This window comes from Phyllostomus discolor, chromosome 9 (assembly GCF_004126475.2).
Source record: "Phyllostomus discolor isolate MPI-MPIP mPhyDis1 chromosome 9, mPhyDis1.pri.v3, whole genome shotgun sequence".
NCBI lineage: Eukaryota > Metazoa > Chordata > Mammalia > Chiroptera > Phyllostomidae > Phyllostomus > Phyllostomus discolor.
In genome coordinates this window covers 8,695,393-8,707,451 of record NC_040911.2, presented here as the reverse complement: position 1 = coordinate 8,707,451, position 12,059 = coordinate 8,695,393, and the positions used below count along the sequence as shown (strand labels likewise).

At 52.0% G+C, this 12,059-nt stretch overlaps 1 protein-coding gene across 2 annotated transcripts in view; it reads left to right on the top strand.

Moving 5' to 3' along the window:
- TNFRSF11A (TNF receptor superfamily member 11a) overlaps positions 1-12,059 on the top strand; it is a 54,841-nt gene that overhangs the window by 19,978 nt on the left and 22,804 nt on the right. For both annotated transcript variants that reach the window (XM_036010168.1, XM_028524404.2), the window contains exons 2-4: positions 2,816-2,897; positions 4,000-4,125; positions 8,744-8,887. In XM_036010168.1, coding sequence (XP_035866061.1) covers positions 2,816-2,897; positions 4,000-4,125; positions 8,744-8,887 — 352 coding nt within the window. The remainder of the gene's footprint in view (positions 1-2,815; positions 2,898-3,999; positions 4,126-8,743; positions 8,888-12,059) is intronic.

Here is a 12,059-nt window from a genome sequence, read left to right as displayed (position 1 = left end):
CCATTCCCCTGGATTCCAGCCTCTCTTCATTGACCCCGAAACCATGCTTCCTTCAATGTAGCTCTGCATGCATGTTGCCTTTCAAGCTGTGTACTTACTGCTGTTTTTGAAGGTCAGAGGTGGACCGCAAAGGATAAACGGCAACCAGAGACCGAAGTTCGGTTCCGTTTAAGCTGCACTTGAACTTAGATGAATGCCGCAAAACTGCCGCTGCTCCTTAAGAGCCCTGCAGTCCTGTGGGTCTGTTAGGTGCGTGGGCCAGGTTGGGGGTTTTGAGAATGCTCTGGAATTAGGTAGCCGTGGTCTTTGCCCAACGGCCACTGAACATATTTAAAATAAAACGACACCGAGTTGTGCCCTGGTAAAGGCACGTGCATTTTATGCCACGTGCATTGTATCTCAAATGAACAAAAAGAAGACACGTCCAGCTGTGAAGCCACAGTGAGCGCAGGAGACAGAAATGCGTTCTAAGAATAACCTGTGAAAATCTGGTTTGGAGCTAGGCCCTCTGGTCACTGTGGCATCGGCAACTTCCCCATTTTCCCCAGGAGGTGGCGAGTGGGTTGAGTGAATCACAGCCGCACTCCCAGGCATGAAAGCACACTGTCCACACGCTGAACGGCTACCGCGATCTGGAGCCCGGTGTGGGGGAGGGGGTCGGCCAGGAGCACCTCATGGGGCTCCTAAGCAGCTGCCTGGGGGGGGGGGGGAGCCCTGTGCCAAATTCCCCTAAAAAGAACCTTCCCGCGCACGTAACACACAGCACGCACTTATCTCACAGAGACGGTTGCAGCTCTCTGATGGGTCAGACGCCATCGATAACCTTTCTCCTCTGAAATGCGCCCGACCGCACGGTTATCTGCCTTAACTCTGCCATCAGCACGGCCGCAGCATTCGCAGCTCATTCGGCTCTGATGAATCCCATTCGACAAAAGTGCACTGACCTCATTCGGCGTTACCACCGTGCCTCTGCTCCTCTGCCTTCCACAGGCACACGAGACTGTGCCAGACACAGGCAGCGGGTGCAGCCACCTGCAGAGGAAGGATTCCTAGGAGAGCAGAGAGAGAGACCAGAGAGGAGCCGTGGTGCGCTTTGCATTGCGTCATTCTTCCCAGGTCCCACCGGGCGCACGGTGCTCCCCTGGAGCCGCTGTCGGCAGTGACTGGATGGGGCGCATCAGATTCACTTTATCCCTCTGATGTTATCCAGTGCCCAGGGGCGTGCTAGCTGGGTCGAGGAAGCAAGTCCAGGTCTGACCTTCCTGGCACACCTGCCTCCAGGGACACGTTAGACTTACTCACTGACCTCAAAGTAGCCACCCTGGACCCCTCCCTCCTGTGAGCCCTTTGCCTGGGCAGGGTGAGGTCAGAGAGAGGCCCTCGTGGGCTGCATCCCACCCCACCCCCTGCCCTCGCCCACTCAGCCTGCCTAGGGCTTCCTGGGCATGGGCTCTCTCCACGAAACTCCCTTCCACCTCCGAGGTGTATTCTGAGGGTGCACGGCTGTGTTATTTCTGCACCTTCCAACCCCGGGCAGAGGGAGCCCCCTGTGTCACGGCACTCATCGCCCCCCCCCCCACTGTGCTCACCGTCTCCGTCACCACCCTGCCCCCCCTCCCCCACACCTGCCTTCTTTACCTCTGTCCCTACTGCCACCTACCAGTTAGTTCCCTTTTCCCCATCTGGCCAGTTCCTGTTTACCCTGCAAGGTGGAGCTCATGTGTCTCCTCCCCCAGGGAAGCAGCCCCCGACTTCTCTATTGAGACAGGGCCCCTCGGCCCCTCTCCCAGGTGTGTAAGCTCCCAGAGGGCTGGGCCTGTAACTTCGGGTCCCTGGATGCTGCGGGAACTTGACCCCTGTCTGTGCAGCCAAACCAGGCTCTCCAGGTGCGTGACTGCCTGTCCCCAAGAGCTGGTTTTTCTTACACGGAGAAGGCTGTGAGGAAAAGAGCTTTTCCGCAGCGCACCGATAAGCATCTCTGAGTGAGTGTAAGAAGCTTGGTTTTTTGTTTTGTTTCCCTCAGATGGGCAGATGCGGAAATCCACGTTTATGTTAGACCCATGCAGCAAGGAAACAGTGACTCAAAACGCTCAAGCAGCTTGTCCCGGGCTCCTGGGCCGGCAGGCGGTCGGGACTCCGGGGTCCCAGCCCCCGCACACACCTCCTTTCACAGCTTGCTGTCCCACTTGTAAAGTTCTCTGCATGTCTAACATTTTTAAAAAGTAAGCAGCGTTAAACATCTTTCAGAAATCAGATACAGCTCGGAAGACCAAATTCCACATCCCCTGGTATAATGTACAGCGGCGAGCAAAAGTGGATGTACAGTCGTGAGCACCGGACACAGAGTTTGTTCTTGTATTATTACGATTGCATCGTTTCCCACACGAACTTTTGCTCACCTGTGCACGGGAAGGGCCTCCTTGTATTCTCCTGCAGTTTGTGACCAAAGGTGACAGCATGGTGACCCGCAGAAGTGGGGCCAATTTTGTGTGTGGCTTGTGCAGCACGGTTTTCAAACTTCCGCACCCCATTTGTGAACTTTCCTTGAATTCACCGTATCGTCGTGAGCATAACCAAAACACGCGTGAATGGCAACGCGACTTCTCCTGCAGGATTGGTGGGGTGCACACATTCTCGGGGGGAGATGAGCTAGAATGGGGAAGTGACATTTCGGGGAAGGATAATACTACACAGGAGAGTTTCGGGACTGTTGGTGGTGTTCTGCTTTGCCAAAATGTAATTTGATGGTCCATGCTTTTTGTCTGGTTCAGGAAGAGCTTGTGCATAATCCCTGCCTGTGTCAACTTTCTTCCAGGTGACTTTTCAGGTCGCCCCTCCGTGCGCCAGCGAGAGGCATTACGAGCACGTGGGACGGTGCTGCCGCAAGTGTGAGCCAGGTGTGTACGGACGGGCCACCCGGCCCCGTGCCCCCAGAGGGGGTGGGACTTCGGTTCTGCATTTCTTTAATCTGAGGAACGATTTCTGTCTGCCCGATGAAAACCGAAACTGGATGGGCTTCCTATGGTAGTGGCAGGTGGTAATGTCTGTCACGCTGAGGACAAAATCCTTTCTCTGGGGAGATAAAATCCCTTAAACCTCAAAACCCGCTTCAGAAACCGGTGCTGACTGTGTGCCGGAATACCATTCCCCAAAACGCTGTTTCTCGAGAGGGTAAGAGGGTTGTAAACGCATGTGTTGGCACTTTGTGATTCAAACCCCCCAGATAGGAAATTCAGCTCTCACTGAGAAGCATTAGGACAGAAGAACTGGTGGGGAGGACAACCTCACCGGAACTCTGCTGCCGAAAGTGCCTCAACGCTGTCATTATAGCTTCTCCCCACGCCCTCGCCTGCTGCGGGGCAGGAGGTGGGCTGGGGACCACGTCCCCACCACCGTTCTGCAGGAACGTGGCCTCATTGCCACAGCCCCAGGGAACTCCCAAGTCCACAGGGTCCCCATTCACTCATTGCCCGGGGGAGCGGAGCATTTGTGTAAGGAAAAGGTGGTCGCCTTAGAACAAGACCCTTGAGATATTTCCGCTACAAATATTTCTTGACTGTGCTGAGCCACGGTCCACAGTGTGTGTGCGTGTGATCAGACTAAGGGAACCACGAGCTCGCAGCGTGTGCAGGGCAGAAGGAGGGACTCATCCAGATTGACAGTGGGGGGATTTTGAAGCTGGGGCAAGAGGGGTGAAATGAAGTCCCTCTAGCGTGACCCCTAGGGAGCCCCTCACATCCTACAGTTTGGAAACCACTATTCTTCCCCTCGGTCAGCGGGGTCAGATGGGCAGAGCCTTTTTCACGTGGAAGGGCTGGGGGCCGCCAGGACAAAGGGCAGCGGGCACGGAGAGGCCGTCTTAGCGGCTGGGGTCCTGCCGGTCACTGTGTCTTTGGGGACTCCCTGGGATCGTGGTCACATTCCGGGAGATCGGTGCTGTTCCGTTGCTTTGGTGTCCGGGCGTTTCTGATCAGGGCACCTGTCCCCTTCTCATTGAAGGCACGTACATGTCTTCCAAGTGCACTGCCACCTCCGACAGCGTGTGTCTGCCCTGCGGCCGGGACGAGTACCTGGACACCTGGAACGAGGAAGAGAAGTGCTTGCTGCACAAAGTGTGCGACACAGGTGAGCTGCCTGAGGCGGTGTGAGGTGTGGATAAGTGGTCTTTTCGTATACAGCGGTGCCGAGCCTCCGGGGGGCAGAGGGGGGCGTTTGGACCACCAATCACGGACAGCAGCGCTTTGGACCCCAGAAGCACCGTGTGTCACAATCCTGGCGAACTTGTTGTTCTGGAATGCTCGTGTTGCACCTTAGTTGGGGGACACACCTTAGAGCCGACTAAATATTCATGCAGTACTCCCCTGCGTGCTGTGTTTAATCCTCGGGAAAACCCTGTGAGGTAGCCGCAATGATCCCATTTTAGAGATGAGGAAAACTGAGGCTGAGAGGGGCTGAATGACTTCCCCAGGGTTAATCAGTGAGGACCAGGGCTCAAGGCCAGATCTTCTGACTCTCAGGTCTTTTTCCTAAATGAAAAATGTTTTATTAACTCTTCAGTTAATAAAACTGCTGTATTACTTGCTTCAAATTTTTTCTTGTTAAAAAAAATTTTTTTAAGCCCTAGCTGGCGTAGCTCAGTGGATTGAGTGCAGGCTGCAAACCAAAGCATCGCAGGTTTCATTCCCAGTCAGGGCACATGCCTGGGTTGTGGGCCAGGTCCCCAGTGGGGGCAACATGAGAGGCAACCACACCTTGATGTTTCTCTCTCTCTTTCTTCCTCCCTTCCCAACTCTAACAATAAATAAATAAAATATTAAAAAAAATTTTTTTATCCTTATCTGAGAACACTTTCCCATTGCCTTTAAAGAGAGAGGAAGGGGAGAGGGAGAAAGGGAAATGTCGATGCAAGAGAGAAGCATCGGCTGGTTGCTTTCCGTATGTGCCCGGACTGGGGATCGAACCCACAACCTAGGTATGTGCCCTGACTGGGAATCATACCCATAGCCTTTTGGTTATGGGACAGCACTCCAACCAACTGAGCCATGCTGGCCAGGGCATCAAATTTTTTTAAACTGTAGTTTATTTGCAGGAATAAGGATCAAAATACATCTGTTATCTCCACTTAGAGGTTCCTTTCCTTTTTTTTTTCCTTTTTCCATTCAGTTTATCTGTGGGAGAGCCCTTGCTGTTACTCCTGTGGTGTTTCTGCAGCCTGATTTTTGTTGGTTGCATTCCCTGGCTGTCATTTAACGTATTCTTCCATCTCCTACCTTTCGTTTCCTCTTTTCATCTCCTACATTCCTTGTAAAGTCGTTGTTAGATCCAGAAGGCTGCTCAGATTCTGGTTTGTTTTTTTGTTTTGTTTTTGGCAAAACGCGGGGAACCATATCATAGTTGTGTGTCTCTCGTTCTGTGTTGTTAGCAGCTGTTGACAATCAAGGCCTAGATCCATTTCCATCAGGTGGTGTTCCAATGCCGTCATTCCTTCTTCATTTCTTGGTGGGAATGCCTTATAAAGGGAAACTCCCCCCCCCCCCCCACCAACTCCCCGTTACCCTGAAGTACACAACACACAGGAGAGGCAGAGAGAATGCTCGTAACTTTGTTACAACTTTTCAAAATAATGACTCGATCTTCAAGTTTGCTCCAAAGGATTCCTATGAATATTACAAACTCCTGCATGTAGACATATTTGAGGGGTTGCTACCTATTTCAGGGACTCGTTTCACTGGTGCTCGGATCCTCCCGCCTCCTCCAGGCAGCCCCCATCCCACACAGCCCCCGGGGTCTCTAAGAGCTCCCTGGCTTCCCGGCTCCTCCTGGACACGCCTGCCCTGCACCCGGAACCAGCCATTTCTCCAGGGATTCCTGACCACTTTTGGCAAAACATCCTATTTAGCGACCTCCATCTGAATGCCAGGGAGGCGCATTGCCTCTGGATTGATTGTTACTTATAGGTCCCTTCCCCGCCACCCCCATGTGGGGAGAACTAGGAAATAAGTATTTTTTAAAAAACCATAATTTTTCTAGCATGTTAGAGACAGCTGGCAGGTTTTGGTTGGAGACGATAACGTGGAAACTCCGCCAAGCAGAGGCATCTGACCAAGTCTTCTTTCCCACTGCTTAGTAATGACCTTGACTCATTGCTGTGTCTCGGAAATAGAGAATCACTCTGTCTACTGCCACCACCACAGCTGATGGGAGCGCCAAGCCTGGCTCCCTCAGACACTGAAGGACATGTCAGGTTCCATTCACTGGCATTTATTTATGTGGGATGCTGGAGTCACAGTCTTCCAAGGGAGCGACGGTGTCCTGGGGCATCCGGGCACCGTGCACATGTTCCCACACACTGGCCTTGGGGCCGCCCAGCTGACCTGGGCCTCGGAGAGTGGGCACAGAAGGGGACGGAGATTTCTCCAGGTTCGCCACGCTTGGGCCTCAAAGAACCGAGGATAAGAAATGCAGAAACTTGGGCTGAAGGCCTGACACAGGGAAGGAGGGAGCAGGTTTCCGGTTTGTTTGTTTTCCCCTGGAACTGCGTTCCAGTCGGTTCAGGTTGCTGTAGCAGAAACCCACAGACTGAGGTGTGCATTCAGCAACAGGAATGCACACCTCACAGGTCTGGAGGCTAGACGCCTGGGGTCAGGGGCCAGCACTGCGTGGTTCACGGTGAGGGTCCTCTCCCAGGCTTCCCGGCAGCCGCTTCCTCAATGGGTCTGCACACAGCAGTGAGCAGAGAGAGGACGCAAGCTTTCTCTTGTTTTTCTCCATATGTTTTTATTCTTTAATTTAATTTATTTTTTTTTTAGAGAGAGGGAAAGGCGGGGAGAAAGAGAGGGAGAGAAACATTGATTGGTTCCCTCTTGCGCATGCCCCGACCCAGGCAGGTGCCCTGCCCTGCGACCTTTTGCATCGCAGGGCAATGCCCAACCCACTGAGCCACACCAGTCAGAGGTCTCGGATGTCTTTCTCATAAGGACACTCATGCCATTCCTGAGGGCTGCACCCTCATGACCCAATCAGCACCCACAGGCCCCACCTCCTAACACCACCACATTCAGGGCGAGGAGCTCAACGTAGAATTTTGAGGGTCGCCAACGTCAGCCCACGACGAACTCCGCTGTGTGTTCGGGAACGTACAGTACAGGGCCGTTGGGACAGCCCAGGTGAGGCGGGTCTCACAGGGGTGGAAGGTCTGTGTAAACAGTGTCACTGTGCTGCATCATGCGTGTGCAGTTGACGCTCACTGTTCCTCGTGGTGACGTACAATCGCCACCAACACTGAACGAGCAAACACGGAGCCTCCACACTGCTCCTCCCCCGGGGGAGATAAGGTCCCTGCACGCCTCTGGTCCCAGCCTTGTTGTCAGCCTGTCCGCGCATAACCCTCTGTCATGTGTGTTTCTGCTTAAGGACACCTTATTTTTTTTAAGGATTTTTTAAAGATTTTATTTATTTATTTTTAGAGAGGGAAGGGAGGGAGATAGAGAGAGAAACATCAATGTGCGGTTACTGGGGGTCATGGCCTGCAACCCAGGCATGTACCCTGACTGGGAATCGAACCTGCGACACTTTGGTTCACAGCCCGTGCTCAATCCACTGAGCTACGCCAGCCAGGGCTAAGGACACCTTATTGAATAAATACTTTTTATTCGTTAACATGTGATTCATGCACAACCAACAGCGCTGTGATTCATGACCAAACCAAGTCTATCTAGCACACCCGTTCTCTCCCTGAGACACATTGTAGCCGCCTGGGGCCCAGGGAGCGAGGGGCAGCCCCTCGGCATGGCACGTGGAGGCTGTTTTTAACAGGGACATGGCTGACCAAAGACAAAAATGCCAAAAACAGGGCTCTAGAATAGACCACAGAAAAGACGCTTGTTTCCAGCGTGAGAGCCGCAGCAATCCGGCAGAAGGTGTCACCCCGTTCCCCTCACCCGGGAACACGCATGTCCATGGAGTGGCTGAGCATTTTCCTAATTCCGCCACAGGGCCAGCCGTGCTGACTTTGGGGCAACGAGGACATTTCTGTGGGTGGGTGAAACTGCAAGCATGAATCAGTGGAGAACAGCAAAAACCGTGTGGAGCACTCGCCTCCCCTCCCCAAGATCTGGGCAGGGCCAGGGTAACGAGATCACTTGCTTTCCGCTGTCAGGAAAGACACACTTGTTATCCTGCGTGGGGAGAGACGCATTTCCGAGCATGCCTCCAGGCCCAGCCTGGGACTTGGCCACTTCCTAGTTACACCGGGGCCCTGGTCTTCTGACCCCGGATACTGGTGGCCCTGCCGGATCTCTGGAGGAATCCCCAACCTCTGGAAACTCCGTTCTCTTAGGCCCTGTCTAGCTTTCGTGTTAAGACTGTTTATCGCTTCTGAATTTACTAGAAATCAGGAAGCTGTGAAGTCTATTTTGCATTAGCTAAAGTAATCAGTACTCATCAACACCCCAGTCCTTAATCTCCCTGCTAACACGAAAACTGACTTTTTAAAAAGCCACATGCCTCTTAATTATTGAGAGAGAAAACCCCCACTGGGATGGTTTAGAAGCCAGCACAGGAAGCCGACAGGGGACTCGGTGTCCTGAATGAGTCAGTGTCCGGGAGGCGGCGGGGCGCTGCGTCGGGTTGGGGGTGGGGTGCGGGGAGCTGGCCTCGGGGAGCTGCGGCGAGGTGGACGGTGTGCGCCCCCCGGTGCGAGCGTCCTTCCGCTGCCTCTCCGCCCTGTCTCTGTTGCCCGCAGGCAAGGCCCTGGTGGCGGTGGTGCCCGGCAACCGGACGGCCCCGCGGCGCTGCGCCTGCACGGCAGGCTACCACTGGAGCGAGGACTGCGACTGCTGCCGCCGCAACGCCGAGTGCGCGCCCGGCTTCGGCGCCCGGCACCCGGGTACGGGCTTGCCTCCTGCGCTGTCTGCTCCCTCCGAGGCCGGCAGCCGATCACAGCGAGGCCAAAGCCGGCTCCGAGAGCCTTCCCTGCCTCGTGCACGCTCTGCAGGCCAGGTGGCGCTGGAGGAGCTTGAGGGCCCCCTGGGAACGGAGCCCAGGGTCGGTTCCAACGGGGCATGTGAGAGCTTGGTCCACGTGTTGTCTCCAGGCTCCTCTGTCTGTGAGGACTTAGGCTCCCCCTTTAGGAGGGAACCCGACAATGCAGGGTCATCCAACTTAACAAACAAACAAACAAACAAGCAAACTTGTGCATGCCCTTAGCAGAATTTTGAAAAATATCAGGCACCCTCCAGCATATTTTTAAGTTGACAGCTTACATTTTTTATTACGTGTTTAAAGAACTGCTGAGGACTTCATTTCCAAGAAAGCAGTAGTAACACTTTCTAAAGTATTCAATGGATGTCACTCCACGGCGGTTGGATGCCTGCCATCGCCTACTTTAAAAGGCACTCCTCGCGGGGATGGTGGGACATGTCTCATAGTTCTTTTCCCTCCTTTGGTCTGTACTCATTTCTCCTTCCCCACCGAACTTTATCCTAATGTACTTTTGTGCTTGGAGGGTTTTTACTAATGACCTGTCATGCTCTTTCATATTTAAAAATAGGTACCTATTTGAAATCTCGCTTTTAAAAAATTTCCTGTGACTCAAGGTTCTAAGGGTTAAAAACACTCCTGGGCTAAGTTATTACTACAGTTATTACACAATAGGTCAAAAATGAATCTATTTTGCTTTATTATCATTCAAAAAGTAAAGGCTTTATGAGCTTCATAGTGAATGAAGGGTTTTTTTTTTTTTCAATTAGCTCATGTCATCATGGTTAAGTACAACTTATTGCAAAAACACAACAGAATTCCACATTAGTTCTACTGCCACCAAGTGCTAGGAAACTTGTTCACATCAGTAATTAAACAGCTAAGGAAGGAATTCCGTGACTGGAGTGTCACTCAATCCCGAGTTCTCATCCAGGGTCACCCAGGGGTGATGTGACATCAAAGTGGTGTTTAGTGACTGCTCACCTAAGAGCTGTGTCCTCCGACTCTCTTGAAAGGAAAGAACAAGAAATCTCTTTGACTCGGAAAAGTGTTCGTTTACTTCCTGACTTCCAGGAAGCAGACCCAAGCAGTGTCTTCGAGACTTGACGCAGTAGTTACAACTGCGAGTCTTTCCCTTGCAGGAACGTTGTTTTGACCCGGAACACTGGGACAAGGGTTAGCAGAGTTAAAGTATTACTGCTTTCAGTTCATACGGAGGAAAACGTCCATCACAGAATCTAACTTGGACCGTTGGTCTTGGTTATCAAATGTTTCAACTAAACCAGACAAGCTTTCTCTGAGAAAAAGCCTGACTTGACTTTTTAAAAATAATGTTTTTTAATTTTTCAAGTACGGTTGACATACAGTATTCCAGTCATTTCAGGCACACCACTGATTCGACATTTATGGAACTTATAAAGTGATCGTCCGGATATTGACCTGATTTGTCACTTTTAAAATGAATCTCCCTGTGACAGCCAGTTCCCTTCTGAAATCTGATTCTCAGACAAGGCCCAGAGCCTTTCCCCAAGTTTGTCGCCTGCGTGGAAAAAGGTGCTGTCGCCTTTTCTGCATTTTTTCTGATCGATGTTCTCTCTGCCTTGCTCCTTTGGGGATGGTTTGTTCTTGGGCCACAGGTGGAGGACAGAGAGGGTGACATGGGGGGGGTGACAATTTCACTCCTGCCCTGACCTGCACTACACCGTTGGCCTGTTGACCTTGACCAACATGTGTTGAACTGTGCGGGTTCCCTTACATGAAGATTTTTAAAAACTTGCCGTATGGATGCATAGCGTGCAATATTTTCTCTTATTACTTTCTTCAGAACACTTTATTTTCTCTAGCTTGCTTTATTGTAAGAATACAGTGTATAACCCACAAAGGAAATGTGTTCATCATTTGTTATTGGTAAGGCTTCCAGCCCGCAGGAGGCTATTGTCGTTAAGTTTTTGGTGAGCTGAAAGTTATCTGCGGGTATTGGACTGCAGGCAGCAGGGGGCAGTCAAAGCCCCTAAACTCCATATTGTTCAGGCGTCAACTGTGTTTGAACTCAGAACCACGTAGCCTGGTCCCGGTTCCCTTGCTTCTGTTGTCCCGCTTCTGCTACGGAGGGACAGATGCTGTGCCCAGGTGCTCTGAACGCAGGAGCGTGGCTGGCACCGGTACTTCGACTTGTTGCTTCGTTTGGCGTCTCAGAGGTCTGGCACTGTAGCCAGACTTGCAGTGGGTAGGAAGCGTGCCTTCTTCTGTAAAGTGGGAGCAGTGTGGCTACGAAAGGGACAGGCCATCTGTAGCGGGAAGCCCAGGAAGTCCGTTACAAAGGGCAGCCATGGCAGCCCGGTGTCGGGAGAGCAGTGCGCTTTAAGCTCCGCTGCCTTGCGGCCCTTTGAGAAGTTCCTTTGTCTTTCAGGGTTACTCTTCTTGAGTGTGTTGATCTTTTTAAAAGCTGTCCGAATTTATGTGAGTGACTAGATGTTTACTGGGCTTTTGTTCATATCCTTTTTAAGGCTAATCCGATAGATGAAAGGGGCAGGCGCCCTACCTGCCCCTTTGAGGCCATCGCAGAAATCAAGAATAGATGTGCTTGGACTCTGGACAAAGAACACGCCATTCCTTAGTTTAGTGTCTTATTCAGGGCAATCAATCAAAGAAGTGCTACTCATTTCAAGAGTCATTTGTGGTTTCGGTGTCAGTAGCAATAAAGGTAAGAGGAGACACAGAAAATCTGAGACATTTCCTATTTCAATAACACGGTTTGCGAGGAATGTGCGCGGGTCGAAGAACGCTTACTGAGCAGGACGCTTACTGAGCAGGCTCAATTCCTGCTTTCAGGGCTGTGGCTCCCGGCCGGGTCCAGAAGCTCTCCCGCCACTCGTGTTTGTGCAAATAGTTTTATTGGAACACGGCCACATCCGTTTTTGTTTTTTTTTTAACATATTATCTACGGCTGCTTTCATGCTGCAAGTGTCTGTGGCAGAGGCCAGAAGACCTACGAAGGATCCTTACCGTATGGTCCTTTATAGAAGAAGTTTGCTCCCAACCCTTGGTTAAAGAGCAAGAAAGAGACCTGCAGGAGTTTG